Source organism: Lontra canadensis, unplaced genomic scaffold (assembly GCF_010015895.1).
Source record: "Lontra canadensis isolate GAN:19392208 unplaced genomic scaffold, GSC_riverotter_1.0 scaffold12, whole genome shotgun sequence".
NCBI classification, from domain to species: domain Eukaryota; kingdom Metazoa; phylum Chordata; class Mammalia; order Carnivora; family Mustelidae; genus Lontra; species Lontra canadensis.
The window spans coordinates 25,876,169-25,903,913 of record NW_022631006.1 but is presented as its reverse complement, the minus strand read 5'-3'; the positions used below and the strand labels follow the sequence as shown (position 1 = coordinate 25,903,913).

The 27,745-nt window shown below is 42.6% G+C and overlaps 1 protein-coding gene across 2 annotated transcripts in view; it reads left to right on the top strand.

Moving 5' to 3' along the window:
- Positions 1–1,241: 1,241 nt before the first annotated feature.
- Positions 1,242–27,745, top strand: part of FMN1 (formin 1) — a 406,533-nt gene continuing 380,029 nt past the window's right edge. Inside the window, exons 1-3 of one of the 2 annotated variants that reach the window (XM_032856917.1) lie at positions 1,242–1,384; positions 1,872–1,994; positions 18,114–18,178. In XM_032856917.1, coding sequence (XP_032712808.1) covers positions 1,993–1,994; positions 18,114–18,178 — 67 coding nt within the window. In that variant the 5' untranslated portion in view covers positions 1,242–1,384; positions 1,872–1,992. The remainder of the gene's footprint in view (positions 1,385–1,871; positions 1,995–18,113; positions 18,179–27,745) is intronic. The other variant, XM_032856919.1, reaches the window with a different exon arrangement.

The window sequence follows — 27,745 nt, the reverse complement described above, 5'->3', positions numbered from 1 at the left end:
ACACAAGGTAGATACATGGATTGAATGAGATAATTACATATAAAGTGCCTACCAATGTTTTGGTAATATTATAAGTAGGAATAAATCAGAGTTCCCATCAGCTACTATTTCTAGAAAAAAAAAAGTGAGGGAAAAATTACTTTAAAATAGCTTCCTATTTTTTTCTTATTTATTATCTGAAACCAGAATCTGTTCAGGATAGATTTCTTTTCTGGATAGACAATATTTGCACTTAGCAGGGAGCAGATTAGAGGCAATGCCCTTTCTTGCCTACCTACTTGGAACAGATGGAAATGCCACTCAAATCACAGACCAAATAACCACATCATTAAGACTTCAAATCCTCTTATGAAAGGTTTGGAGGCAGTTCTTCCCAGTAATGATTAGACACTTATTTGGGGGGCAAAATAGTTTACCTTGGCAACAAATGTACACTGACTCACCGTCACAGAAAGTGGCAACATGATCTTGAGCTGTGGTTTTCCAGCGAGCAGGTAGCCTTCATTGAGGCCCACTCTCTTGACATCCAGACTGAGTCCTCCTTTCCCCGAATCGCCGAGGCCCTACCTCATTTTCTTTGGCCCAAAGTTTCGGCTCGTAACTACAGGTAGTCAAAGTCATTTATCTGCCAGTGAGTCTGGTTAAAGAGTTATTTGGAGGCCACGTTGGGGCGTGGGAGAAACTAACAGAAGGGTTTGGATTTACGAGAGGATGCCGTTTCTTGAGTTTTCCTGCTTTGTTCCTTTAAGCACTTATTACCGAGAATGGCTACTGGGGGTGCAGGGGCAGGGGGCGGTGACCCGACCACTGGAGCGGCATAGCCCTGCGGGGTCTCCAAGGCGTGGGAAACTCGGGAACCGTGGGAACAGACCTGCTCCCTTCCCCACCACCGCTTCGAACCAGTCCAGAGCATGCGCTGAGAGAGGGCCCGGGACCTGGGGAGCTCGGGGCACGGAGCCGGAGATTGGCTGTTGCCCTGGCTGTCCACCTTCGACCTAGCCTAACGAACGCAGCCTCAATCCCAGCCGCCGGGGCTAGAGTTGCCCAATAACCTCACGGCGCCCGAGCCAGGCCCAGCGGCTCCGCTGCTGATTGGGCGCCGTCCCTTCCCGCTCCTCCTTGCCATCTGTCGCCCCTGGCGCCGCTGCACGTTTCTATTGGTCGTTAGCCCTGCCGATCAATCCACGGCTCACCTCCCCCAAACAGCCTGCCGGGCGGGCGCGTGCTAGGGAGGCGGGGTCTCGGTGCAAGGGGCGGGGAAGGAGGCGGGGAAGGGGCGGGGTCTCGGCGAAGCCTGGCGCAGCGGTGGCTTTGGGCTCTGGCTCTGGACTCCAGCGCAGCATCCTCGCTGCAGCCGCTACGGCTGGCTGCTGCACTTGGTCAGGTAAAGCGAGCCTTGTCTGTCCTGCCGGTGGTCTGCTCCGCCTCTTCTCCCTCCCGACCACAGGCTGCCTGCTCCGCCTCTCGGGGCCTCAGGGCTCTCGGAAGGAGGCACCAAATCTGTTTTGCCCCGCTACCTTACCTTCTTCCTCTTCGGCGTCCGTTCCTCAAGCTCCCCAACCAAGCGGTTCCGAAGTGCGTTAATGGGGCTTGCCGGGTCACCCTAACGCTCCTCACTACAGAACTGTCGTTAACTCTCAGGTCCCAGCGCCCGTGACCTGCCAGTGCAGTCTCCTTCCCAGCTTGGCACAGGAAGGGTGGAAGGGCCGGCGGGGAAGGGAGGGATGCAGCGCTTCGTTTTGAAGCTGAACGTGTTTAGTTCATAGGGGAAGTACCTTAGTGGGGCTGTTTTGGGAACGGAAGCTGCTTCGTGATGGGGATTGGCAATAACTAGAAGGATATCTATTGCTGCTTTGTGCTTATATTTGTAGGTGACATTCACCATCACCGTTTTCTTCTTTCATCAACATCTTCACCACGACCATCACCATCAACATTTCTCTTCTTCCATCAGAGCTCTTCAAGTTCTGCAAAGGCAGACTCTATTCAGGCATGTAAGTGCTGACTCCCCCAAATAACACGCAGTGCCCTTGTCCCCTAAGGCCGGACAGAGCCAATTCCTCATGTAACTCAAGGCCAAGGAGCTGGGAGTGGGATGTGAATGGGGACAGTTTCCTTATTCCTATTTGCAGTTGCGATCGCCACAGAAAACCCTTTCCTTTCATCATTCACACTGCTGTTGGCGGACTAGAGAGAGTTTGACATTGGCAGCCAGTCCCACACTCAGATGAGCTGAATGCAGAGTCCAGGACCTGTGATCCAGGCCTGTGCAGTATGGGTGATTCAGCCCTGCAGAGGGGAATGTCCAGACCCAAGCCTTTAAGAGGACCAGGTGAACTAGCTTAGCATCTGACTTTCTTCCACAGTGGCTCCAGCTGTGTACTAAAGCACAATCCGTGTTTGCATGAGCATCATGGGCCCTGTCACCTTGGGGCATCCAAGTCCCTGGGAGAGAGACTTATGTTGGGTTATCTTATTGTGGGTAGTATTGAGCACAGAACTGGAATTGAACAGCCATTGCTTGGCTGTTCCTAGGGCTTACTACAAGATCACTTGAGTTTCAGATTTATTAACCCTTTTTCAGGAGGGGAAAACAGTACAGTGGAGAGTTGCATACCAGATTAACTGTCATTGTGGAAGATACTGCTTTAAAAGTGTTTAGAGGTTTCAGTCTTGGCGAGACATACCATTAGTCTCCTTTTTCCCAGTGGTGTGCTTATAGCCCAATAGTAGGACCAGTGAATACAGAGCCTTTAGATATACTGCAGGAATGAAGGAGGAGTGGCCTCAATGGAGGGAAACAAAGGATAATAATTGGGGGACAGTCTATCGTAATGGCTAAACCCAAAACCTGTCACATGAATTCAAATCCTGGATGAACCCCTTACTAGATGAGTAATTTTGGCATTTTATTTACTCTCTTGCACTTTAGTTTCTTATTTATAAAATACTATTACCTGCCTCATGAGGAAAGTTGGAAGGATTAAAAGAATATAGTTAAATGATTAGTAGTTCCTGGTACATAGTAAGTGGGGAATGAATGGTAATTGTTCTTGATAATACTTGCCAACAAAGATAATGAAGGCTAGTGTTCTGTCCCTAAATGTGCATTCCGCCCTCCTGTTGTCTTTCTCCTTCCCTCTTAGGTCTTAAAACTGATGCTCATGGAAGTGCTCATGGGGAGATGGCAAGTCCTGAGGTTCTCACAGGGCTCCATCTTGGAGGAGTAGCACTGATTGAAGCCAGCTGTGTTTGGACAGACATTTCTCTTACCAAGCTGCACAAGTGCTTAGCAAGCTCTTTTCAGATGCATTAAAAATGCAGCTTTAGAGAAGATTTCTGGGCGTCTGGGCCTGTCCTAGGCAGCTCCTTTCTCCTTGGCTGTTCAGTGCTCTGACTTGGTAAATTGTGCTTTTTCCAGAATCACTAGTGAATGCGCTGGCTTCTGCCCAGGAGAAGCAAAACTGCTTTTCTTCAAATATCCCTGGGAACTGAAGAAAATTTAACTTGCCAGCATGGAAGAACTTGTGTTTTACAATATTTTTCTTCTCTAAGAATAATATATTTCTCTTTGCCAGTGTAGAAAACAGCAGGCATTACTGATGTGATTCTGTTTTCCCATTTAGAAAGAGAAGTAAACAGTCTTATCAGCTTTCCGGGGATACTTTGGAATTTAGAGGATCCCGTCAATTGTATCAGTTAGGAACGTTTTGGTTGTATGGGATGGAAACCCAGCAGAAACAGTCATAAGCAAAAATGAGCACTTTTGACTGGCATAACTGAGCCATGACCACACTGTAATGTCTTCTCGAGGAAGCTGGTCCTGAGATGCAGAAGATTTTCTGGTTTGCCAGCTTGATTTCTGTCTCTTTGTCTCTATCTCTTTCCGTTCTTTTATATCTGCTCTTTCTCTTTCTTAGCCTTGTTATTTCTTATCATAGACCTTGTCCTCTCAGTGTCTTCTTAGACAGTTTTTTGTTAAAGCTTGGGACTCAGAGCATGTGATCTCAAGCATCAGTGTGTTTTAGATGGTTTTTGCCTTTAATGGTTTCTTAAATTCAAACTTTACTTGTATAATTGTGAAAATTCACAGCGATATTTAATAATATATGGTGATTCCAGTCTTGGTAAATCATGTCTAGGGGTTACTCATACTCTCTTGTTGGGACTTTGTCTTAACAGAAGCCATTATTTTCAGAGGCTTATAGTCTCTGTGTTAAAAATCAGCTTTATTCTCAGCAGGTCTCAGCCTGTGTGTTGACAGAGTTACAGCCATTAATCTGATTTGCTTGATCTTGTAGAGATGCTAAATCATGGGAATTGTATCCTCATGGAGTAAATACGAGCTTGCACCAACAGGCTGGCCTTGTGAGGGAGTTGGAACATCCCTGTGTTTAGCATCTGAGCGGAAGTGCTGACAAAGCAGTCATCTGTATGCTTGTAACATAATAATTACCTAAGTAGAAAGATGGAAAGAAGGCTACAAACTTCCTTACCTTGTCAACATATAAAACCAAAGCTCTTAGGAAATGGGCCATTCCCTCCCACTTAACGTTTCTCAAGTTCTTTGGCTACATGTAAAGCATGCCCCAGTATAATGTGTATTTCTGTACATCTTTAGGCTTTGGTGATATGATGCCATAGTATATGGGTCTGGGGGGCAGGGGATAAGGAGTTGGTCTTCCCTTTGGGCCTTACCTCACCTTACCATTATCTTACCATTACCTTGAAATGACCTCTGTAATTCACCTCTGCAGGAAACAAGAACTGGGTAGGTTTTTTTAATCTTGTTTTTGTTTTTGCTTTTTAAAGGCAATTCATCCGTTTCCTTACCTTAAGCAAAACGGATCTGTATTGTGTTCCCTCTTATTAGAGCTGTGCCTATTTCTCCTTTCTGCAGTGTCATAGATCCTAAGTAAAGACAAACATCTTTCAAATTAAATACTTTTTTTACCTTGGTCTTCTGAGTCACAGGCTATGGTGGGGGATATTTTGGAGGTAGTCAGGACTTTCTTTTTTAACAAGAGAAAAACGGAATTTATTAACATGTACCCAGACGTGAGTAACTCTAAAGGGTGGTGAGAATATGGGCTTAAACATCATTTTGGGCCAAAGAAAGGGAGTTTGGGGCTTCTGGGTGGGGGAGGCAAGTTATGAGAAGGTGCCCAAGAAAAGTATGGTTAAACCAGAGTTGCTTAGTAAAGTTTACTATACAGATTTAAGTCTATGCCTTCTCTATTAATAAGAGTTATTAAGAATGCTCCTTTTCTTGGCATGGGAAAAGGAGACACTTTTTACAAGTGGAAATTTCCTTTATAATGTACATTTCATTTACAAAAAGAAAGCTTAAGCACTTTTTTTTTTTTTATAGCTTTTACTGCATCTTCCTGGATCTCAATGGCCATTAGCTCATACTAATACATATGCCAAAGAAGCATGGGGGGGGCAGGTAGCATAGTTTGATATACCTCATTCTGTCCTTTGAAACTTCATGTTTTTCCCCAAGAAGTTTCATTTATCAAAAGCCAAGGTGATATATAGCTCTAGAGAGATTCAGGTTTGCAAAGCGAGAGATCTACAAAGGGGGAGGTGGGAAGAGAAAGAGAGAGAAAAGGAACAGGGATGAGAAAACAGAAAAGGACAAATTTAAACGCATTGCCCCATCTCATTAAAACAGTGTCTTGGTTCTGGGACTCAGCCAGTCTAGTTAAACAGTTATTTCAGGAGACAGTGATAAAGGTGGGAGTAAGGCGCCTAGCTCAGCAATCTACATGGCCTCTCTATGGTGCAAGCAATCAGGCATTTAGTGTGGGGGGGGAGCATTTCTATGGAGACAGAACCCATTTCTAATGGTTAGAACTAACTATACACCCAGTTTTTGAGTCCAGAGAACAGTTGGTTGATAAGGTTTCCAAATGTTGGGCTTACAGTGTCCTTAGATGGTGGTGTTAGGACAGACAGTGGCAGTCTGATGAATTTCCTGGGGTGCAGTTTGAATGTCCCTGGTGATGGCATTGGGTGTTGCGATAAACCTTCTGAGTGGACTTATACAGCAGCAAAGGTTGGATAGGCAAGACTTTCACATTCATGTTGGTCATCAGCCTCTGGGCATTCATGGACAAGTCGCAGATCCCCCAGAAGTGGAGTGGGGAATGTAGATAGGGCCGAAGTGGTGCAGGAAGCACCACTATGTGGCTAGCGTGAAGGGGCTAGTGCTATTATGCCAGGAGGAGTGTTCCAGAGCATGTTTCTATGAAAGCAGCAGCAGAGACCGGGAGATGACCTGAGTCCCAGTCTCTAGTAAGCCACCCAACACGGCAGTGCTTGGCTGCTCTTCTCAGGTAGGCTTTCCTTGTTTTTGCCCAGATGTCCACACTCATGCCAGCTCAGAGACTTTCTGTGTGATTTCCCCTGTGAAATGTGGAAGGAAAAATACAGATGTTTCAGAGAGGTGGGGCATGGGGGGGACCTGTCCACTTAGGGAGAGAGGCTCCCTCTGGTGATCTGCTCACCATGGTCATTAGAGGAAACCATAAAGTTTCCCAAACCTTGACATTTGGACAAATGAAGTTCCAACGAAATTCTCTGGAAGAATTTCATCATCTGTGGCTAGGGGCAGACCCTTCTGAGCAGCAGGGGGATGGTCTCCGTGCTGTCTCCTGCTTCCCGAGTGCTCTTTCCAGTGTCCCCATTTCTTCCAGTACTCCAGAGCAGCTTTTCTGCTCTTCAGTGTTGTGAAGATGGCTGAGCTAGGATGGGGAAAGTATTTTGGAATGACAGTTGCTGTCATAGCACTTAATGATCTTTCTCCTGTGTGAGATTTCACTGGGCAAACGTTATGTTAGATGTGTTCAGTCCCCAGGAGGCAATGAGAACAGTCTTCATTGCCCTTTCCAAAGGGTGTGTTGCTGCTTTGATCTGTTCACTGGTTGGAAGCCCCTCCCTGGGGGCTTAGCCCTGCAAGTACTATTAAAGCCTATTTTTCACCATCACGCCATGGAGTCCCTATAAGTTGTTGGTGTTCTAGTTAGAGACAAGTGTCCTCCAAGTCTATTCGAAAGGGCAGGCAGCAGGTAAATTTCCTCTCCTGTTCTTAACGCAGGAGAAATGAGCTCCCTCCCTCAGTTACCTAATCCATCAGTAGGTACCTCTGTGCACGGGGGGAGTTGGGTTTTATCTGTCGTGAGCAATTCAGGGCTCAGAGAGGTTCATATGTTTTCATAAAGGTATGGCTCTAAATGGAATCTGGGTAGATTTATGCTACCTGTTGGGATTGCATTCCACCTTCTGTCTGCCCTAGTAAACCACAGAGAACATTCCTGGCTTTGAAATTTGTTAAACTTTCAAAGCAGTATAAACCATAAATATAGTGCAGTATTCTGGGTATGGATTTAGTGAAAAGGAAGAGTTGCTTTTTTTAGGCATTACCATGATTACTCTTTCTCTTTTTGGATAAAGACAACCACTTTAGAAAATTTTCTAGGCCTAATCATATTTGGAAAGCTTTGCAAATAATTTTTTAAAAGCCCACAGGTCTGCACAAAATGGATTCATCTACAGAATTGGCATCTGTCCTGTCCCCATTTACCAGTGTCCTCATCTCCTTTTATCTCTGTCTCTGCCATGGCATCCTCTGCTTTCTACCTACTGGAGCCCAACTGCCTTCTTTCTGACCCACCTAATCCCCATTGAAGTAAATGTGAATAGAACGTGCTGCACGTAATGGTAAGCATTGTCCTTATGTTAGAGTCCCTTTCTGCTTTGTTTTAAGCTGGTTCCTTTTAAGCTCTGAAAACATAGATCAATTTTAATTTTCGTGATTATTTGAAGAACCGAAACTCTCTGATCACCCTAGTGTCATAAGGGAAACTGCGGCAGATTGAAAAACTAAAACAAAACCTTACTGTTTTCTCAAGCATTACCCAATTTCTTACCCTATCGTTCTTGTACCCAAATTATTCTCTAGGTAGGTGACAAGATATATTATTATTATTACTTTTTAGTTGTACAGTGGAGAAAACTGAGATGGGGAGATAAGAAAGTGGCTTGCCCAAGGTCACTCACCATCAGTGGCACAGCCAAGAATAGATTCAGGTCACCCGACTCCCTGGGCTTTGTTTATGACATCATTCAACTTCTCTTCAGGAAAGAACAGCCCTGCCAGCTACAAAAATGAAAGGACAGGACGCCACTCTCAGACTTAAGTTTTTGGGCCTTGGTCTTCTTACATTTTTTCCCCCATTTTTGGTTAAAACATATTAATAGCTGCCACATTGCTCACTATTAGCTAGATTTAAGACCTTAACAGAAGCAGAATTTGTTAAGAAGAACAACAACATTCTGTATCTGTGGTCAATAGTATTGTATTGTGTACTTAATTTGTTAAGAGGAGAGATCTCATGCAAAGTAATTAATATAAGAAAATAAATAATTTTAAACAGATAGCATGATGCTGATATCATGATCACAAATTGGGCAAATGACACAGCGAAAGGGAAATGTGGCTGAAGGCTCCAAATTGGTTGCATAGGCATCTTGTGCTCAAACCCCATCCAACAAGGACAGAAGACACAGGAGAGGGGAGAAGGGTAGATAGTCTGAGACTACACTTATAGAGAGGTATGGTATGGACCCGGGGGAATCACATCAGGAAAACTAAGGTCATAAATAAGAGGATTAGAAAAAATTAAGCCGATGTTTATAGAAGAGGGCTTTTAATACTATAAGAAGTGTATGATGCACAAATGCTGCTACTTGAGAAGGACGAGGACAGATTCACAGAGAGAGAGGAAGCAGAATGCCTTTGTTCTTATTTTGCTCTTATCTTTTCTCTGCAAGCATAGCAGGTGAGAATCTCCCTCTAACACAGGTATATAAGAAGTATCTCATCTCTTAACTTTTTTTCAAATTAGATTCATTTTTGCTTCAAGGCTCTTCCTTCTGGAAAGGTAGCAGACTTACCCTCAGCACTGCGTAGGGTCCCAGCATCCCCCTGCGGTGTCTCAGGTTCCAGGGTGCTGGCACAGTGCAGCAGCCCTGGTGGAGGGGACCCTCTGGTCACTGAGGTATCTGATCACACAGGTTAACACCATGGTGCTGTATTTCTGCTCATGTAACTCACTGGGCAAACAGAGGTCCAGGTCATCCTTGGGCCACAAAAATAATTTGGTGACCCATTTTTTTTAAAAGATTTTATTTATTTATTTGACAGAGATCACAGGTAGGCAGAGAAGTAGGCAGAGAGAGAGGAGGGAAGCAGGCTCCCCACTGAGCAGAGATCCCGATGTGGGGCTTGATCCCAGGACCCTGGGATCATGACCTGAGCCGAAGGCAGAGGTTTTAACCTACTGAGCCACCCAGGCGCCCCTTGGTGACATTTCTTATGGTTCCTTCTGCCTAGATGTCCCCCCTGCCCACACAGCTCTGGGGGTTGGGGGGAGGTTATAGCCTCCCTGGAGACAATGCCAGGAAACAAGGGCTGCTCCTCCCTCCTCCTGGGTTCATAAGTCTCCCTCCCTCCCTCCTTTTCCAACAGCAGGTGGGAGATAATTCTCCATGTCGCTCCAGGGCTCTGCATGTCCATACATTTCATTCCTTTTTTATTACCGCCTTTGAGAAATTCTCTATGTTCTTCTAAGCATTTGGGATTTTGGAAAACAAAACCCAGAAATATTCTCAGGCTATTTCTCTTTTTTCCCCCTTTGCCTTTGACCTTTTCTGATGCAATGAACACCAATTCTGATATCTGAGGAAAACACAGGGAGAAATACAAAGAAGCAGATTAATTATCTTTGAAAATTACTTTCCTTTTTAGAAGTACAGTGATTTTGGATATCTGTCTTCACATCCATTTTCCTTTCTCTGAAAATGACCCCAATATATAAGTATGGGCTTCATATACCAAAGACCATGTCCCTGGTCAGGGTTACTTAACTAAGGATAGCAATCTGACCCAAGCTGGGCCAGTTGGATTCCGTTCCCCAAGAACGAGAGTTTAGGACTGAAGGATGGCAGTAACTAAGAGTCAGTGGAGTTAAGTGGCAGTTAGGGAAGTACTCCAGGGAAGGGCCTGCCCCAGAGGCCATTGGAAGGCTCCACCTCCTGCTCTTGGCTTTTCTACCCTTACTCTGGTTTCATGAAATCAGAAATCCATGAATTTCATGAAATTGGAGATACCTCTATTTTTGTTGAGGTAGCCCAAATCAGTTTCAGGGGCTGGCCACCAAAAGTAATACAAGAATGGTCTTTAAAATTGCAAAGGCAGAAAAACATGGTGAAGAGGAAACTGACATTCAAGATAGACGAAGAGGTAGTAAGATAGAATCTAGCCATTTAAGAGGTGTTCATCTAAGGATTTAAAGTGACCATTGCAAGAATTGTATTTGTGATCCTGGAACAACTTTCGGCATTTTTTTTGAGGAACTCTTCTTTAAGTGCGGGCGCTGCTTTGTAATAAGGTTTTGATGCACTAATGAACAGTCGGGTGATGTGCGGGGTTTTTGAGAATGGAAGTGCTTCCATCTGAGGGCTTGCTGAAGAGACTGGGGTCAGGATGAGAAGATGTCTCCGGTGTTTAAAGGACCTTGGACAGGAGGGGAGTGGGGTTTACAAGTTCTGCAAGTGAGGACAAGCACCAGTGGGAAGGTAGCAATGGAAATGGATTTTGCCTGGGATTAAGGGAATTTTTTTATATATACTTTTTTATATTTATAGTTGTCTGAAGGCCATGAGGTTTCCTTGTGGGCTAGAGAACAGTTTGTCATTTAAGAGTTTGAGTTGAGACTGGATGGTCATTCACAAAGGTTCTAGTGAAAGAGAGAATCCACAGTTGGGAGGGAATGGATAATTTCAAAGTTTTCTTTAAATCTAAGATCCCATCATTTTCTTTATGAATTTTGACCAGTCCTAGACTAGAAAAATGCTAACCCACATCTTGACAGAATGCAATAGAAGTTAAAGCACTTGACAAATAATGATTTTATAACATTTTTCTTCCTTTATATGAAAAAACCACACCCATAGGCTATAACTTATCATTGAGAGAAGACATTTTCAGAGAGAGAAACAAAAATTTACTTTCTATTCTCTAAACTGTTATTGACAGTGATTAAACATTTCACATCCAGGTGGTTCACTGAATTGAAAAAAACTTTCTGTAATATTAACATAAGCATGCAAAACCCAGGGGACGCTGAATTCTACTGTCTAAATTTCAAGGCTACATGAAACTAAATAGGCTTCTCGAGTTACTTTATGGAGGAAATCAGAATCCTACTCTTTTCCCAAACCTTTATAAAGGAAAAAGATGTTACCATGTTACCTGTTGTGAGACCTGAATAGGTAGCTCAGATGTTTTATTCCCCACTCCCCAAGACATCTCACATCCCTTTTTATAGCTATGTAACCATTTGTGTATTTTAGATTATTATTCTTAATTAGAGGGTAAGAACTGGATTATTCTAGTTTGTCATTTATCACAGCAAGCAGATGTTTACATTCATTAATCATGTCTTAAACAAGAATGGACAAGGAAAACCACTTAGTTTGAAATCCTGGCCTTAAAGACTCCATCAGACGTAGTCCAATATGACAATTTTTGTAATCTCTTTCATAATCTCTCATTCTTTTTGTAAAAACCTTAAAAAATGCAAGCATATATGTAACCATTAATTAGTTCTCTGTTTGTTATTACTTTTATAAAGAGCATTCAAAAGAATCCAGTCTTTTCTGCTTTGCAGATTGGGTTCTCAAGTCATGTTAAAGACCCCATCAGCAACATAAGTAAAAAACACATTTTCTATATATTTTGGAGTCTAGCTTAAAAGGAAAGAAACAATCATGAATGTAGGGTCTGTAGAATCTGTGATTGTAAAGCCATTTTAAAAATCATTTTAGAAATGTGAAAAATACAAAAAAGTACAAAGAAGGAAATAGCAATGATCCATATTCCCATCATACTTTGTATTCCATAATCTCTCTACTTGGACTTTTAACAAATCACCTATGTTGGGGCACCTAGGTGGCTCAGTTGTTAAGTGTCTGCCTTTGGCTCAGGTCATGATCCCGGGGTCCTGGGACTGAGTTCCGCATCTGGCTCCACACTCAGTGGCAAGTCTGCTTCTCCCTCTTCCTCTCCCTCTCTGCTCTCTCTCTCTCCCAAACAAATAAATAAATAAATAATCTTTGAAAAAAAAATCATGTATGTTGATTGTCAAGATTCAAATAAGGCAAAAAATTACAAAGATGAGAATTTTTTAAAAATCATCTCAAATGCTACAGTTCCCATTAACCTTAGGTAACATAATTTCAGACATCTATCCATCTATACCTATGTTTCTATCTGGGTGGATATTTAGATAGAAATACTTTTATAAAAATGAATAGAGATGCTATTTATAACAAAAATAATTTTTTAAATTTTTTAGGCAATTTGAAAAACTGAGCTGAAACTAAGGGATAGTCAAACTTCAAATAAATGTACCTTGTTTCAAGATACACTATTTCTTTTTTTAAAATTTCTTTTCAGCATAACAGAATTCATTGTTTTTGCACCACACCCACTGCTCCACATGCAATATGTGCCCTCCTTAATACCCACCACCTGGCTCCCCCAACCTCCCACCCCCGCCTCTTCAAAACCCTCAGATTGTTTTTCAGAGTCCATAGTCTCTCATGGTTCACCTCCCCTTCCAATTTCCCTCAACTCCCTTCTCCTCCCCATTTCCCCATGTCCTCCTTGTTATTTCTTATGCTCCACAAATAAGTGAAACCATATGATACTTGACTCTCTCTGCTTGACTTATTTCACTCAGCATAATCTCTTCCAGTCCCATCCATGTTGATACAAAAGTTAGGTATTCATCCTTTCTGATGGAGGCATAATACTCCATAGTGTATATGGACCACATCTTCCTTATCCATTCGTCCGTTGAAGGGCATCTTGGTTCTTTCCACAGTTTGGCGACTGTGGCCATTGCTGCTATAAACATTAGGGTACAGATGGCCCTTCTTTTCACTACATCTGTATCTTTGGGGTAAATACCCAGTAGTGCAATGGCAGGATCATAGGGAAGCTCTATTTTTAATTTCTTGAGGAATCTCCACACTGTTCTCCGAAGTGGCTGTACCAACTTGCATTCCCACCAACAGTGCAAGAGGGTTCCCCTTTCTCCACATCCTCTCCAACACACGTTGTTTCCTGTCTTGCTAATTTTGGCCATTCTAACTGGTGTAAGCTGGTATCTCAATGTGGTTTTAATTTGAATCTCCCTGATGGCTAGTGATGATGAACATTTTTTCATGTGACTGATAACCTTTTTTATGTCTTCATTGGAGAAGTGTCTGTTCATATCTTCTGCCCATTTTTTGATATGATTATCTGTTTTGTGTGTGTTGAGTTTGAGAAGTTCTTTTTAGATCCTGGATATCAACCTTTTGTCTGTACTGTCATTTGAAATCTCTTCTCCCATTCCGTGGGTTGCCTCTTTGTTTTGTTGACTGTTTCCTTTGCTGTGCAGAAGCTTTTGATCTTGATGAAGTCCCAAAAGTTCATTTTTGCTTTTGTTTCCTTTGCCTTTGGAGACATATCTTGAAAGAAGGTGCTGTGGCTGATATCAAAGAGGTTACTGCCTATGTTCTCCTCTAGGATTCTGATGGATTGCTGTCTCATGTTGAGGTCTTTTATCCATTTCAAGTTTATCTTTGTGTACAGTGTAAGAGAATGGTCGAGTTTCATTCTTCTACATATAGCTGTCCAATTTTCCCAGCACCATCTATTGAAGAGACTGTCTTTTTTCCACTGTATATTTTTTCCTGCTTTGTCGAAGATTATTTGACCATAGAGTTGAGGGTCCATATCTGGGCTCTCTACTCTGTTCCACTGGTCTATGTGTCTGTTTTTATGCGTATGTGTACAATGTGTACCATGCTGTCTTGGTGATCACAGCTTTTTAGTAAAGCTTGAAATCCGGCAACGTGATGCTGCCAGTTTTATTTTTGTTTTTCAACATTTCCTTAGCAATTCGGGGTCTCTTCTCATTCCATACAAATTTTAGGATTATTTGCTCCAAAACCCAAAAGACTCCACCACCAAACTACTAGAACTCATACAGCAATTCAGTAATGTGGCAGGATACAAAGTAGATGTACAGAAATCGATGGTTTTCTTATATACTAACAATGAAAATACAGAAAGGAAAATTAGAGAATCGATTCCATTTACTATAGCACCAAGAACCATATGATACCTGGGAATTAAACCTAAACAAAGAGGTAAAGGATATGAACTCGAGGAACTACAGAACACTCATGAAAGAAATTGGAGAAGACACAAAAAGATGGAAGACCATTCCACGCTCTTGGATGGGAAGAATAAACATTGTTAAAGTGTCTATACTGCCTAGAGCAATCTATACTTTTAATGCCATTGCGATCAAAATTCCACCGGTATTTTTCAAAGAGCTGGAGCAAGATAATTATTTCTTGAAAAATGTCTCTTTATGGCTAAAATAGCATGAAAAGTATTAAAAAGCTGGAGTCACTGTCATTAATTGTGCTATTTTTATGAATTTTCTTCTTTGGAGAGCATCAATCGGCTTCCTTTTTTGGAAAGATTAACAGCTTTGAAACTTCTTTGCTGTTTCCTTTTCCCACTTCCTGACTATTATTAGATATTTTATTGCTTTTTTAAAAAAATTATTTTTATTAACATATAATACATTATTTGCCCCAGGGGTACAGGTCTGTGAATCGTCAGGCTTACACACTTCACAGCACTCACCATAGCTCATACCCTTCCCAAAACCCATGACCCAACCACCTCTTCCATACCCCCCTTCCCCCAGCAACCCTCAGTTTGTTTTGTGAGATTGAGTCTGTTACGGTTTGTCTCCCTCCCGATCCCATATTGTTGCATTTTTTTCTTTCCCTACCCCGCAGACCCCCCACCCTGCCTCTCAAATTCCTCATATCAGGGAGAGCCTATGATAATTGTCTTTCTCTGATTGATTTATTTCCCTCAGCATAATACCCTCTAGTTCCATCCACATTGTCACAAATGGCAAGATTTCATTTCTTTTGATGGCTGCATAGTATTCCATTGTGTATATATACCACATCTTCTTTATCCGTTCATCTGTTGATGGACATCTAGGTTCTTTCCATAGTTTGGCTATTGTGGACATTGCTGCTATAAACATTTGGGTGCATGTGCCCCTTCAGATCACTACATTTGTATCTTGGGGGTAAATAACCAGTAGTGCGATTGCATTGTTCAGGTTATAGTGCCCCTTTCTGCTATGTAAATGTATTTTGTATTTTGCTATGTAAATGTCCTTTAGTGGTAGCCCTATGCTTAAATGAATCGAATGCATACAGTTCTGGGTGTGGTATCCTTGTGCTCTACTTTCAGTGATTTTGAGAAATGATAACCCACTAACTTGGCACAGTCATTCATGATCTCTAATACTTAGGGTCTAAAACTCTGTAAACCACCATCATTCATCACTAAAAAAACTCTTGAGTGCCTATTTAGTGCTAGACATGGTTGAACTGCAAAAAATTGGTGTTAAATAACCTAGAATCCCTGCCCTCCAGAAGTGAAAGCAGCCAAAATATATGAAATTCCTAGTGTGTTATTATTTCCTTATCGCCTGTGTCCATCCTAAGTTCTGGTATCTCATAGGCCCTCAATCCATACTTGTTTAATTAAGGGGCCTTTATGTGCCAGACACCGTGGTAGTGCTTTAAAAGTTATATCTCATTTTATCTCGACAACAAACCTATGAGGTAGGCATTTATTGTCTCTGCTTATAGTTGAGGAAACTGAGTCTCAGTAAAGAATATCCCAAAGTTATACAACAGGATTTCACAGTAAAGCTCGTGTTTCATGACCCCCTGGCCTGGGTCATAAATTTATGCTGGGAGTGACGGAGGAAAGGGGCACGTGAACTATTGCTTATAATACTTGGGTGAGTAATACAATAATGTATGTATAGTCTGAGGCTAAAGGGTTGCTGGGTGTGGCGCCTCCACTCTGTGATTTTGCTGCTTTCAGACATCCATCGAGCTCTTTGTCTTCTCTGAGCCTCAGTTTCTTATCTATAAAATGGGACTAACAGAGGGAGGATTAAGTGAAGAGACTCGGGTAAACATAATGCCTGCCGCAAGTGCTCAGAAAAGAGTAGACATTACTCCTGTTTTGCTCAGAATGCTCAAAGGAGGGAATTCTTTGTCCCCTGGGTTTTCAGGACACTTGTGCTTGGGCTCTGCTAGACACATAGGAATTCCTCAGGAGAGAGGTAGATGGAGTCTTGGCCGAAAGAGGAACGTGAATCATAAGACCAAAGATCTCGCCGAGATGCACTGTATTTGCATTCCCCTCATTAACTCCCAAACCTTCCTTCCTTTGCTTGCTCGTCTCTGGAGTGTCCGAACAGGAGGATCTGTGTTTAGAAAGGCCGACTTGCAAATGGACCATCGTATCTTACTAGACCATCTTCCCCGTGAGAAGGTGAATTAGTCAGTGTCTGTACGGCTCCAAGGAAACATAAGGGGACAGGGCTGCTTTAGGACTATTGGTGCAGGAGGCCAGGGGCCATCCCAGGCCAGCTTAAGAGCCACCCGATGGTCTAAAGAAGGAGCCTGCAGTCTGTCTGACATTCTAGAACAGTGTTCCTCAAACTTTTTCTCATTGTCCCTCTCCTTTAGACTTTTCTCTAATTGCCTCCCCATCATGACATGTTAGTACTACAGATAAACTGTGTATCTGTTGTGTACTCTATGTTTATCCCTACTTCATACACACACACACACACACACACACACACACACACACACACAGAGTAGATTTTTAATCCTCTCCCAAGAACCATCTGGAATGAAGCCGGCTTCAGGGAGCCTTCTCAGGTGAGCCACTGTTCTGGAGTGGACCGACACTTGAAGGCTCTAACTATTGTGCTAACAGCCACTTCCACCATGGTTCCTTCCTACTTCCCTCACTTCTCCTCTGGTTCCGGTCTCTCTCTGCTTCCCTGCCTGCCCTTTCACAGTCTAGGTTCCATATAGGAGCCCGAGTAACCTCTGACAAATGTAATCAGCTCCTGCCTCTCCCCAGCTTCCCCTTGAGCTTAGAATCACATCTGGACTCTCAGTCATGGCCCCAAAGCCTACCTGAGCTGGCTCCCATCTGCTGCCCGCCCTCCTCCAGTCCCAGCCTATGTGTAGGGGAGTGTCTCCTGTGCATTGACCAAAGCCAATGCACAGAAAGTCACAGGTGTCTGCAGGGAGTAGCTCTCGGGGTATGCTGATCACCACTGAGAGGGCAGGGTGGGCACTGGCAGTGGTAGCTGTGACCCCGGGAAGGCTCAGAAGAGGGGAGTGTGGAAAAACTCCCCTGAAAAAGGACAATGATGGAGCTAAGGCATGAGAGAACCATGCAAAGGAGGGCGGGAGTCACTTCTATGCCTACAGGGGGGCGGGTAGCAGGTGTGGAGCCCCGCAGTGGGACAGGGGCCCGCATGTGAGCCACTGACAGGTCACTGTGGCGAGAGTCTGAAATGAAGCTGGGGGGGAAGGTGGAGGCCCAATCCCACAGGGCCTTTTAGGCCCAGCTGAGGGCTAAAATCTGCTTGAAGAGCAAGAGAGCCACTTAGCGGTTTTGACTATGTGACTGGGTGTCAGAGGTGATGAGATCAAGTTTTTGTTTTGAAACGATTGTTCTGGTGGCCGTGTGAACGGCAGGTGAACAAACACAGACCCATTTGGAGGGTGCCGAGCTGGTAGGGCAGCTAACCCGTGCTGGTTTTAGCTAACGCTGAACGGCCTGCCTCCTGGAAGCCCCTCAGTCATGGGCAAGCCCACGAGGCTGGTCGTCCCATCCTTTGCAGTCGTTCAGGTGAGAGGTTATAGTTGTCTTAAGAAAGACGCAGGATCTTCTCGTCCCTTGACTGCCCTCAGAAGTAAGAGGATCAACATCATGATTCTTTTTCTACAAAAGCCCCTTAGAATTGGCTTCCCCCAAATAATACAGACAACACAGAATGCACATGCACATACACACACACACCGTAATGTGCAATTGCTTCAGGTAAGCCTGGATTATTTTTTCTATACAGGCCTGGTGGCATCATGTTTTTGACATCTCAGATCCTGGAGCCTGCCAAAGTGAAGGTTGATTTAGGTAAGAAAGTGAACTAAGTCATTGCCATACCTTGTACTTCTGCTCACTGTCGAGACACACCCTGAGCCTGCTGGGTTCCCATGCAGTCTCTCTATCCCCGCTATCCTAGTCCCAGCCTTGCCTTCCTTTCCATGTCTTTAGCCTCCCCTCCGCCCCCCAGGGCCACGAAAGCTTGCTTTTTGACCCTGCTGTATTACAGGGCACTTCAGGAGCTCTCAGTGCCCCCCACCAATAAAGTAAACATTGTCACTCCTAGATTTCAGAACTGTGTCCTGTACCCTCTTATCTAATTCTTCCCACTTTAGCCAGCCCCCAAGAAAGAAGACCTTTGTTACTAAACCATCGAAAAGAATTGAGGAGGGGCACCTGGGTGGCTCAGTGGGTTAAGCCTCTGCCTTTGGCTCAGGTCATGATCTCAGGGTCCTGGGATCGAACCCCTCATCCGGCTCTCTACTCAGCAGGGAGCCTGCTTCCTCCTCTCTCTCTGCCTGCCTCTCTGTCTACTTGTGATCTCTCTCTCTGTCAAATAAATAAATAAAATCTTTAAAAAAAAAAAAGAATTGAGGAATACCACTCCTCTTCCTGAAAATAGCTCACTGGGCCCCCTCTGTGCCAGGCACGACTTTTAACATGGTACATGCATATTTACTAACATTTATATTAAATGAATTATTCATAAGCAGACTTTTATGGAACATCCATCGTTTTCTAGTTAATTTCTCAAGCACAGGACACAGCCTGGATCAAAGCTCCTTCTTTTAAGGTGGTTATGTTCTTCAGTGTTTGGAGAGAGACCAAGAAACCAGAAGATAGATAGATATATATATAATGTGGCAGGTGACAAGTTCAGGCTAAGGCCTGGAGAGTGACATTTGCTGTGGACACTCTTTCATACTGAGTCACCAAGGAAGACTTTTCATGAGGCCTCATTTAAGCAGACACCTGAAGGTGGCCAGAGACTAAGTCATCAAGATTCTGAGAGTGGTTCAGGCAAAGGGAAAAAGCAAATATATATAGTTATGTATTTGGCTGGTGGTGGAATCTTGGAATCACATCTTTAATTTTTCTCTCGGGCATTATTCAAAGTTTCATAAATCCATTTTTCCCTTGTTTAGTATCTTGGAATATTTAAAAACCTTTCTTTCCTTCACCTTTCACATTCCCTACTGTCACTTTCATCTGATCTTTAATGGAAATTTTGCTATTCAGTTTAGGCATAAACTGACTTTCGTATTTTTTATCTTTTTCTGTCCTTGATACATGTTTTAGTGATAAAAAGCCAATTTTGTTCCTGATAATGAATTTTTGTCTGCTTTAGTTGTTGTGTTTGCTGGAAAGTAAACTCAAGCCACCATTAAACCTTATTGCCAACTACAAATAATAATGTGCTTGAATTTTCAGACAGAGGTACTGTCTGATTTAGAGCTTCTGATAATGGTACTTCAGCGCACTATTTACTGAATATCTTCCATCTTTAGGACATGTACTGTAGGGAATACAGAGATGGTGAGGATGATAATCCTTTTGTGTAGGTTCTTTTTTTCCAGCAGGAAAAATACACCACAGAAAGTTAATTGGTGGTAGGAAGCAGGGTGTACGGAGATTCTATTCCTGGGTGATATGGATCTGAAACACATAATGCTAATTATTGATAGAACCCCCAAGTATATATGTACTATGTATAGGTCTGTCAGCTCTCATTATTGCCTATATCTGAGGCGTGAGAAATTGAGGCACATTGAGGGCACATTGTCATCTCAGATTACCATGCTAAGTGGAAGAGCTGGGATTTGAACCTAGGGAGTGTACTTCCTAAAGCTGTGCTAAGGGGTAGGAGGGAGGGACCCTCTGGCCCTCGAGACTGCGAGGCATGGAGCCCCAGCACATGTGAAAACAGATCATGGGCCCAATTAGGACAGAGTGGAATGTCCGACAGACAAGGCTAAATGGATTTGAGACCCAGAGCAGGGCATGGAGACATCATTGACTGGTTTAGACTGGTAATAGCCTGAGAAAGGCCTGGAGTTGAAGACGTTTGCCTTTGAGCATGGGCCAGGAAGGAGTGATTAAATTACCAAAGTTAGGTTCCAGATAAAGGGTTTGGATCAAAGGGAGAAAAGGCTTTGCCCCACTGTGCCCTGGGTCTCTCTCAAGCTAATCATGAATTTTCTTTTACAATAGAGGTGGAAATAATAAGCTCTGATTAATGCATTGCTTTTCACCCATGCTAATTTTACATTCAGTGTTGTTTTCAACACTTCACTTGCTTTCCTTCTAGTTCTTGTATTACTGATGAAAGTTGGGTTTTGTCTCCCTATTTATGAGTTTCTTATGCCATTTTCTTTGCCTGCTTCCACCCCTTTCTGTCCCATGGTGTCTTTTGGCTTCAGGAGTCTGGGTTCTGATCCCACGTTGTGCTCTGAATTCACTGTCTACCTAGAAAAGGAATTTGGAAAGTGGGCTCCATTTCTTCACAGGAGGGACTGTGGAATTGCCCCATAAATAGGGAGAATCAAAAACTGTCTTATGGATGAGGACACAGAGGTACAGAGAGGTTGAGTGGCTTTTGAGAGATCACTGTTAGTGACTGGCAGAGCTGGGCTTGAGTCCAAGCCTTCTCACTCTGCATTCATTGTGTTTTCCTTGGCCCGTACTGCCTGGTGGGGAAGCCCTCTCCTGTGAAGACTGACCGGACCTGGACCAGTTACACCAGAGGGTGAGTGCTCCATCTTGTTTGACTTCAAGTAGAGAAATTAGTAAATGAATAGGCGTGTCTTCTGCATGAGACTCAGTGTCCTTGGTCAGTCCTTTAGAGGATTTTCAGAGTCTGGGCTCTGGGGACAAACCATCTGGGCTCAGATCCCAGCTTGGCCACTTACTAGTTGTGAGACCCCAGGCAAATTACTTTATCCTCTCTGTACCTCAGTTTCCTTATGGTAGAATGGGAATAATTGTAGTACCTACCTCATAGACGTGTGTGTTCGCGCGCGCGCGTGTATATGCACGCGTACGTGCGCACATGAAAGTGAATGTGTTGAAACAGGTAAAGCCTTGAGGAGAGCGCCCAGCATATAGTGAGTGATCACTAAACAATAGTAATTACCTGCACTATTTAAAGACAGACTACTTAGAAACACTCTTGCTACTCATGCGTCATGTGTTAGCTGCAGGCAGAAGCATTAGGATTCTGTCAGTGCTAGGAAGACCTCTGACCCTACCAATACTTCTTCTATTTAAGTGAAGCTGGCATAACGTAAATTGACTCCACAGCTTATCATTCCCTTCGACAGGGTAATCCTGAAAGTGAAAATACTCCTGGGATGACTAACGTATGTAGTCAAAAGCTCAATGACTTCTATCCGGTCATATTTCAAAAGTGAATTTTTTGAAGGACAGGGAAGAGAATGCATTACAAGTAAGAGGAAGGGAAGCACAAAGAAGCTTTTGGAAATGCCAAAGAGAAATGATCCACGTAGAGTAGTGTGGAGAAAAATGTCTAACATACATTTGGATTTTTAAGTGGAATGGTTTTTTAAGAAGATTTATTTATTGGGGTGCCTGGGTTGCTCAGTGGTTAAGCATCTGCCTTTGGCTCAGGTCTTGATCCCAGGGTCCTGGGATCGAGCCTCATATTGGGCTTCCTGCTGGGCGGGAAGCCTGCTTCTCCTCTCATTTCCCCGCTTGTGTTCCCTCTCTCAATGTTTCTGTCAAATAAATAAATTTTAAAAATCGTTTTAAACGATTTATTTATTTATTTATTTGGAGGGTGCAGAGGGAGAGGGAGAGAAAAAAATCTTAAGCAGGCTCCACACTCAGTGTGTAGCCTGATGTGGGGCTCAATCTCAGGACCCTAAGATCATGGCCCGAGCTGAAATCAGGAGTTGGATGCTTAATCAACTGAGCCTCCTAGGCTCCCATAAATGCAGTGTTTTTTAAATGGAAAATGTGCCAGTGGCTTTGGTAGCACCCCAACCAGGTTTATTTCTCTCAAGCCTCCTTCAGCAAAGTCCACTGTGTCTCAGATAACTTCTTCAACCTTCATATAAACTGCTTGTTTAGATAAAATTACATGTATGCGATTCCTTCAGAAAGCAGAAGGCATTGTAGAATTTCATGGCATTGTAGCTTCAGCTCAATTTTGACAATAGTATATATTCCAAACAGGACTGAGCCTCTCCTTTGAGGCAGATGATATATATGGATGAGGCTTTCTTGATGCTTTCGGCATCCCTGAGAGGGGAGTGCCAAGTGTCTGTGGGGGAGAAGGTGAGATCAGTATTTTCAGGGTTTCTCTGCTTTGATGTGTACTAAATTTGGACCTCAGTGGGGCCATAACTAGCTTTTGGTTTTTAGTTTCCAGACCAGCAGATATATAGCCAGCATTGTGTGAAATGGCCCAAGCTAGGCTTTTGAGGACTCACTTCTTTGTTTAAAAGCAAAACAAAGGGGAAGGGATATGGAAAGATAGGGGCTTCCTGCCTTCCTGAATTTCTTATAAAAGAGAAGTAATGAAAGGAGAAAACAGATGGTAAGAAAGACACTTAGGAGACAGAGGGTGTTTTCTTCCAGAATGTTAATTTCCCTCCCTAGAATTTCTGCAGGAATTACCTGTGATTGAGATCCTAGCTCTTTAAGAATAATTCCTTTCTTGAAAAGAATCTAGTTTTATTAATTAAAGCAAGCATATAGTAGAAATAATTCCATCTGGAAGTTCTCCTCAGTGTCACAGTTTCCCCATTTAGCCCCATGGGTCAGCACTCTGCTTTTGAAACAAATCATGATGCAATTGAATGATGACACTTTGCCTTTGGAAACCCCAAAGTGTATAATGTGGAATATATCTGATATATATATCTGATTGCCCAACTATTCTATAAATCCAAATAAGGGAAAGTCAATCCTACTCTCAGTCCCATCATTAGTAATATTCACACAATTTGGGAGTTGGGAACGTGAAAAACTATATGATATTTGTTCATTTGATCCTGTGCTCCAAAGAAGCTAGTGGCTACTGTTGGCTTAGATATACTTGTCTGATCTCCTAAGTATCAGTAGACCAAATTCTGGGTATTGTGGAATTAAATCATCTAAGTAATCAAATCAAAAAATGTTAATGATTTTTGGAATCTACTGGTTTTTTTTATTTTATTTTTTTATTTTTTTTTTTAAAGATTTTATTTATTTATTTGACAGACAGAGATCACAAGTAGACGGAGAGTCAGGCAGAGAGAGAGAGGGAAGCAAGCAGGCTTCTTGCTGAGCAGAGAGCCCGATGCGGGACTCGATCCCAGGACCCTGAGATCATGACCTGAGCTGAAGGCAGCGGCTTAACCCACTGAGCCACCCAGGCGCCCCTCTACTGTTTTTTTTTAAATGGAAGTTTAATAATGTGGGATATTATGCAGAAGAACTTAAAAGAGCAAAGGGCCTTTTCCTTTCCAAGAAGAATAGGTACCAAAATGTATACAAAAAATAATACCACCTCAGGATGGAAGTGGTTCCCAGGCCAGTCCATTCAAATACCTGGCTAGGTTAAGGGCACCTGGTAATAAGAGTGAGGAGGTTGTAGGGAGACCTGATAGGTCTGTGGAACTGGATGGATAATGGTTTTCTCAGAATCTATTGAGCAATCATCAACATGCACTTGGAAATGTCCAACTGTAGCCAGTCTTCCAAAGAAATCCATTCCACTGGAGCACTCTGATTTTTCCTTCTTTGGGATGAGAGACATATTTATTATCACTGAGTTTCTTCTCTTTTTACCCTTTTCCATGTCACTTGCTTCTTCTTCACCCTGCATGAATTTAATAACCCAGTAGTCACTTGTTTATACATTCCAGGGATACCACATTGATAGTAGCACCTTACTGGGGTAAATCTTAAGTTTTTTCTTCTTCACATGGGACTTCATCTACCTTTGAACCCCACCACTCCAGTTATTTCCTAGAGTGTAGCATCTGCTCAGAAATCTGACTTGTCCTACTACCCTCTAGCCTCAGCCTCCATGCACCTTGTCCTGGCCTTCATAGCTGGTGCCCACCCCCCCCCACACCATTTAAATGAAACCCTGCTGAGCCTAGCAGGCTTCTGTCATGCACCTTTTTGAGCTCTTAGGGCCCTGAAAGAGATGGGGTCTGGAGAAGAACAGCCTCTCTTCCAATCCTGGCCACGCCTTCTCATCTGGGTCCATCTCCAACCCTGAAGCAAGGGTTGCTTGGTTTCATAATCTTACAAAGTCTTTTATCAACACAAAGCAATTTCCTACCTTCTTTCCTCTCTCTGGGTCAGATGTTATCCCTTTTGCTCATTGTCTCCATCTCTCTCTCTCCTCTTGTCCCCTACCCCCAGGTTCCCTCCTCTCTCTAGATTTTCATAACTAACTAAGTCCCCTTCCTTCTTATTGGCTCTCCAATCCCTGAAGCTACCCCCTGTATGTTTACTCATATAATAAGCTTCTTGTCCATCAATTTTACAAAGAGGTAGACTGGCTATTCCAGGCTGGGATCAGGTGGGTCACTCTGCTGTACAATAGCTTTCGATTACTGTTACTTCAGTGCTCCATCATTTTTCTGTGGGTTACGTGATGTTGCTCTTTTATCAGAAAAGCTCTGGCAAGCTCCTCCTCACACTTACTGAATTATTTCACTGATATGACTCGCCACCTCCATCCTATTTTCTTCCTTTTCAAGGTCACGTTCTTTAATTCTCCATCCTTTATATTTTCTCCAGCCTTATGAAAATCATTTGCTGGCTTTCTTCTAGCTGTTTTGCCCATCCTTCTTCCAGGTCATGCAGATTACCAGTAGCCTTTGCATCAAGTTCATCATGGAACCTTGAGTTTGTATGAGGGTTAACCACTTAGTAGTAAATCCTCGTGTTCTACCTCTTTGTACTTCTTTGTAATGGTGTCAGATTTTCACTAAGAACTATAAAATCTGTGAATTTAGATGTAGAATACAGGTCTCCCATTTGAATCATTGTGTGTGTGGGTTTTTTTTAAAGATTTAATTTATTTATTTGAGAGAGAGAGAGAGAAAGCTTGAGTTGGAAGAGGGGCGGAGGGAGAAAAAAACAAGCAGACTCCCACCAAGTAGGAATCCCGATGTGGGGCTTGATCCCAACACCCTGGGATCATGACCTGAGCTGAAGGCAGACACTTAACCGATGGAACCACCCAGGAGCCCCTGAATGATTGTGTTTTACACACTAATGCATCATAATGGCATCTAGTGATATTAACACACACTTGTATGAACAACCACATTTCTAATTCCACTTGTGAACTCAGTATTCATTGTGTACCTTTTACTGAAATGTTTTAGGATTGAATAGTAACTAGCTATGGATATGGCTATATTTGTAATATTTTGGGTCTGGCAAAGCAATTAAGACTGAAGAGAAGTAATGGGGAAATGTTGTATCCTGTCTCCCAACACCAAGATTTAAGAAAACCCCATGGATCATTTTTCCTCCATGAATAATTAAATTCTAAGAACCATTGGTTGAACTAAAATTGCATGCCTTGAAATTATTTATGTTATGAAATGTTGTTATTTACTCAAATATTTAACATTTCAAAACATTCATTTTAGAAGAGTGATTTGAATGCTATGGATTTTTTTTTTTTTTTGGCTCAAATAGGCCCCCAACACAACCAAACAATGTTTCTTTTGATGACGTGAGGGCCTTTAAGAAGGATTTTCTTGGTGGGGCATCCAAGGTGGCTCAGTCAGTTAAGTGTCCAACTCTTGATTTCGCCTCAGGTCATGATCTCAGGGTTGTGAGATTGAGCCCTCTGTTGGGCTCCGTACTGGGTGTGAAGCCTGCTTATGATTCTTTCTCTCCCTACCCCCTCTTGCCCTGCCCTCCACCTCCCTCTCTTAAAAGAAAAAAAAAAAAAAGATTTTCTTGGTGAATCCCAATCTCTTAATCACTCAGATTCCTCCCATATATCATGCAATTCAAATTCACTTTAGAGAACATTGTTACTTAATCTGATAACAGGTGAACCTGATAGTGTGTTCCCTAGTGGCCTCACCTGACTCACAGATTTACTTTGCTATTTGAGAGACAGAAATTTGTGCCAATTCCAACTTTTCATAAAAGGCTATAAAAAGTTATGGAAACCCAGACCTTAGTTTCCTTCTCATTCTGCATTCTACCATCACAGATCCATTTGCTGTATTTAGTATTTACTTTTTTATTTCAAGCCATTCTTGAAACTTGCCACAGGCAATGTAAAATTTTCCTGATGTCAGAACTGTGCTGAGTCCTTTAGTTCCCAGAGGTTCTCTTGTGTGCTTCCAAGAGGGAGAGACCTACCTTCTTTACTTCAGGAATCAAAACAATAGCCATTTGCCTCCAAATTCATTTTCAATTTTTTATTGTGCATATTTTCCTTCTGTCTACCTAGCAGTTTTAGCAATCTCAAATTCCGAAGTGTTTTTTTTAAATTGTTTTATGCTTTCCAAAGGAATTTTTTTTATATGTTTTGAATCCTGGGAACATAAGAGAGTTCTAGAAGCAACATGATGCTGCTATAACGTTATCCAGGGCAACCATCTGTAACTAAAACTTTGGCTTTTCCATTGGTTTCATAAATGCACATACTTACCCTTTACCTTTATTCTTTCCAAGCCCGCCATATGGCTAGCTGCAATTTTTTATTTCTGTTACAGTAATAACCTTTTTTATGTTTTTGCCTTTTAGTTGAGATCAATTAATAGATTTTTGAGAATGAGCTTGTGATGTCATCAGAAATGCTTTTAAAATCTTATGTAAATGATATGAAAGAACTGTTAAACATCCTCTGTGTGACATATCAAGCTGTGGAAATTGTGGATGTGATATTATTGCATAAAGTAGTGAAACTGCAAGTGGCAATCTTATGGGGGATTGTCAGGGCAGCTCAGTTTATTAAAGGAAGTTGTGTATTGAGCCCAAGGTTTCCTTTGCTTTGGGTCTGACTGCAGCCACTATGGTTTAAAGGGTCTGTGTCTTAAAAGCTGCTGAAATTAGGGATAAAATAATTATGCTCTGTGGCTGAGACTTTCTTTTAAATTCAGATGTCAAAAAATAGAGACTAGTTAGATGTTGTTTAGAATTTCTCTTTATAGCTTCCAGCCTTCCTCCCAAGGTGGGACTAGTTTAAATGTCTGAGCAAATGGGGTTCAAAGGGTCCATACCCACAGCCTAGCTCCTGATCACAGCAGGAACTGCCTCAAAGTCAGGGTGGGGGAATGGAGAGGATTGACACTTTTTATTACATCTCCTGAGGTAGAAACTTACTGACATTCAATCATAATTCTTACTTAACTTGAGGCAAATTTAATGCTAATGTCCAATTTTAACTTTTCTTCTCTCTTCTGGGATATTTGTGGCACAAGTCTTTCTTTAGGTCCTAACAGAAATACTAAGCCAAGAGCACTAGTGTTCTTTCAGGACAAAGAAGAATTCTTAGCGGGAATTTTCCAAGAATTTTATCTTCTTTTTCTTTGCTGCCAAATGGATAATTTAAATTCTGGCTAAAGGGCACCCAGATCATGATATTACTTGCTTAACAACCAT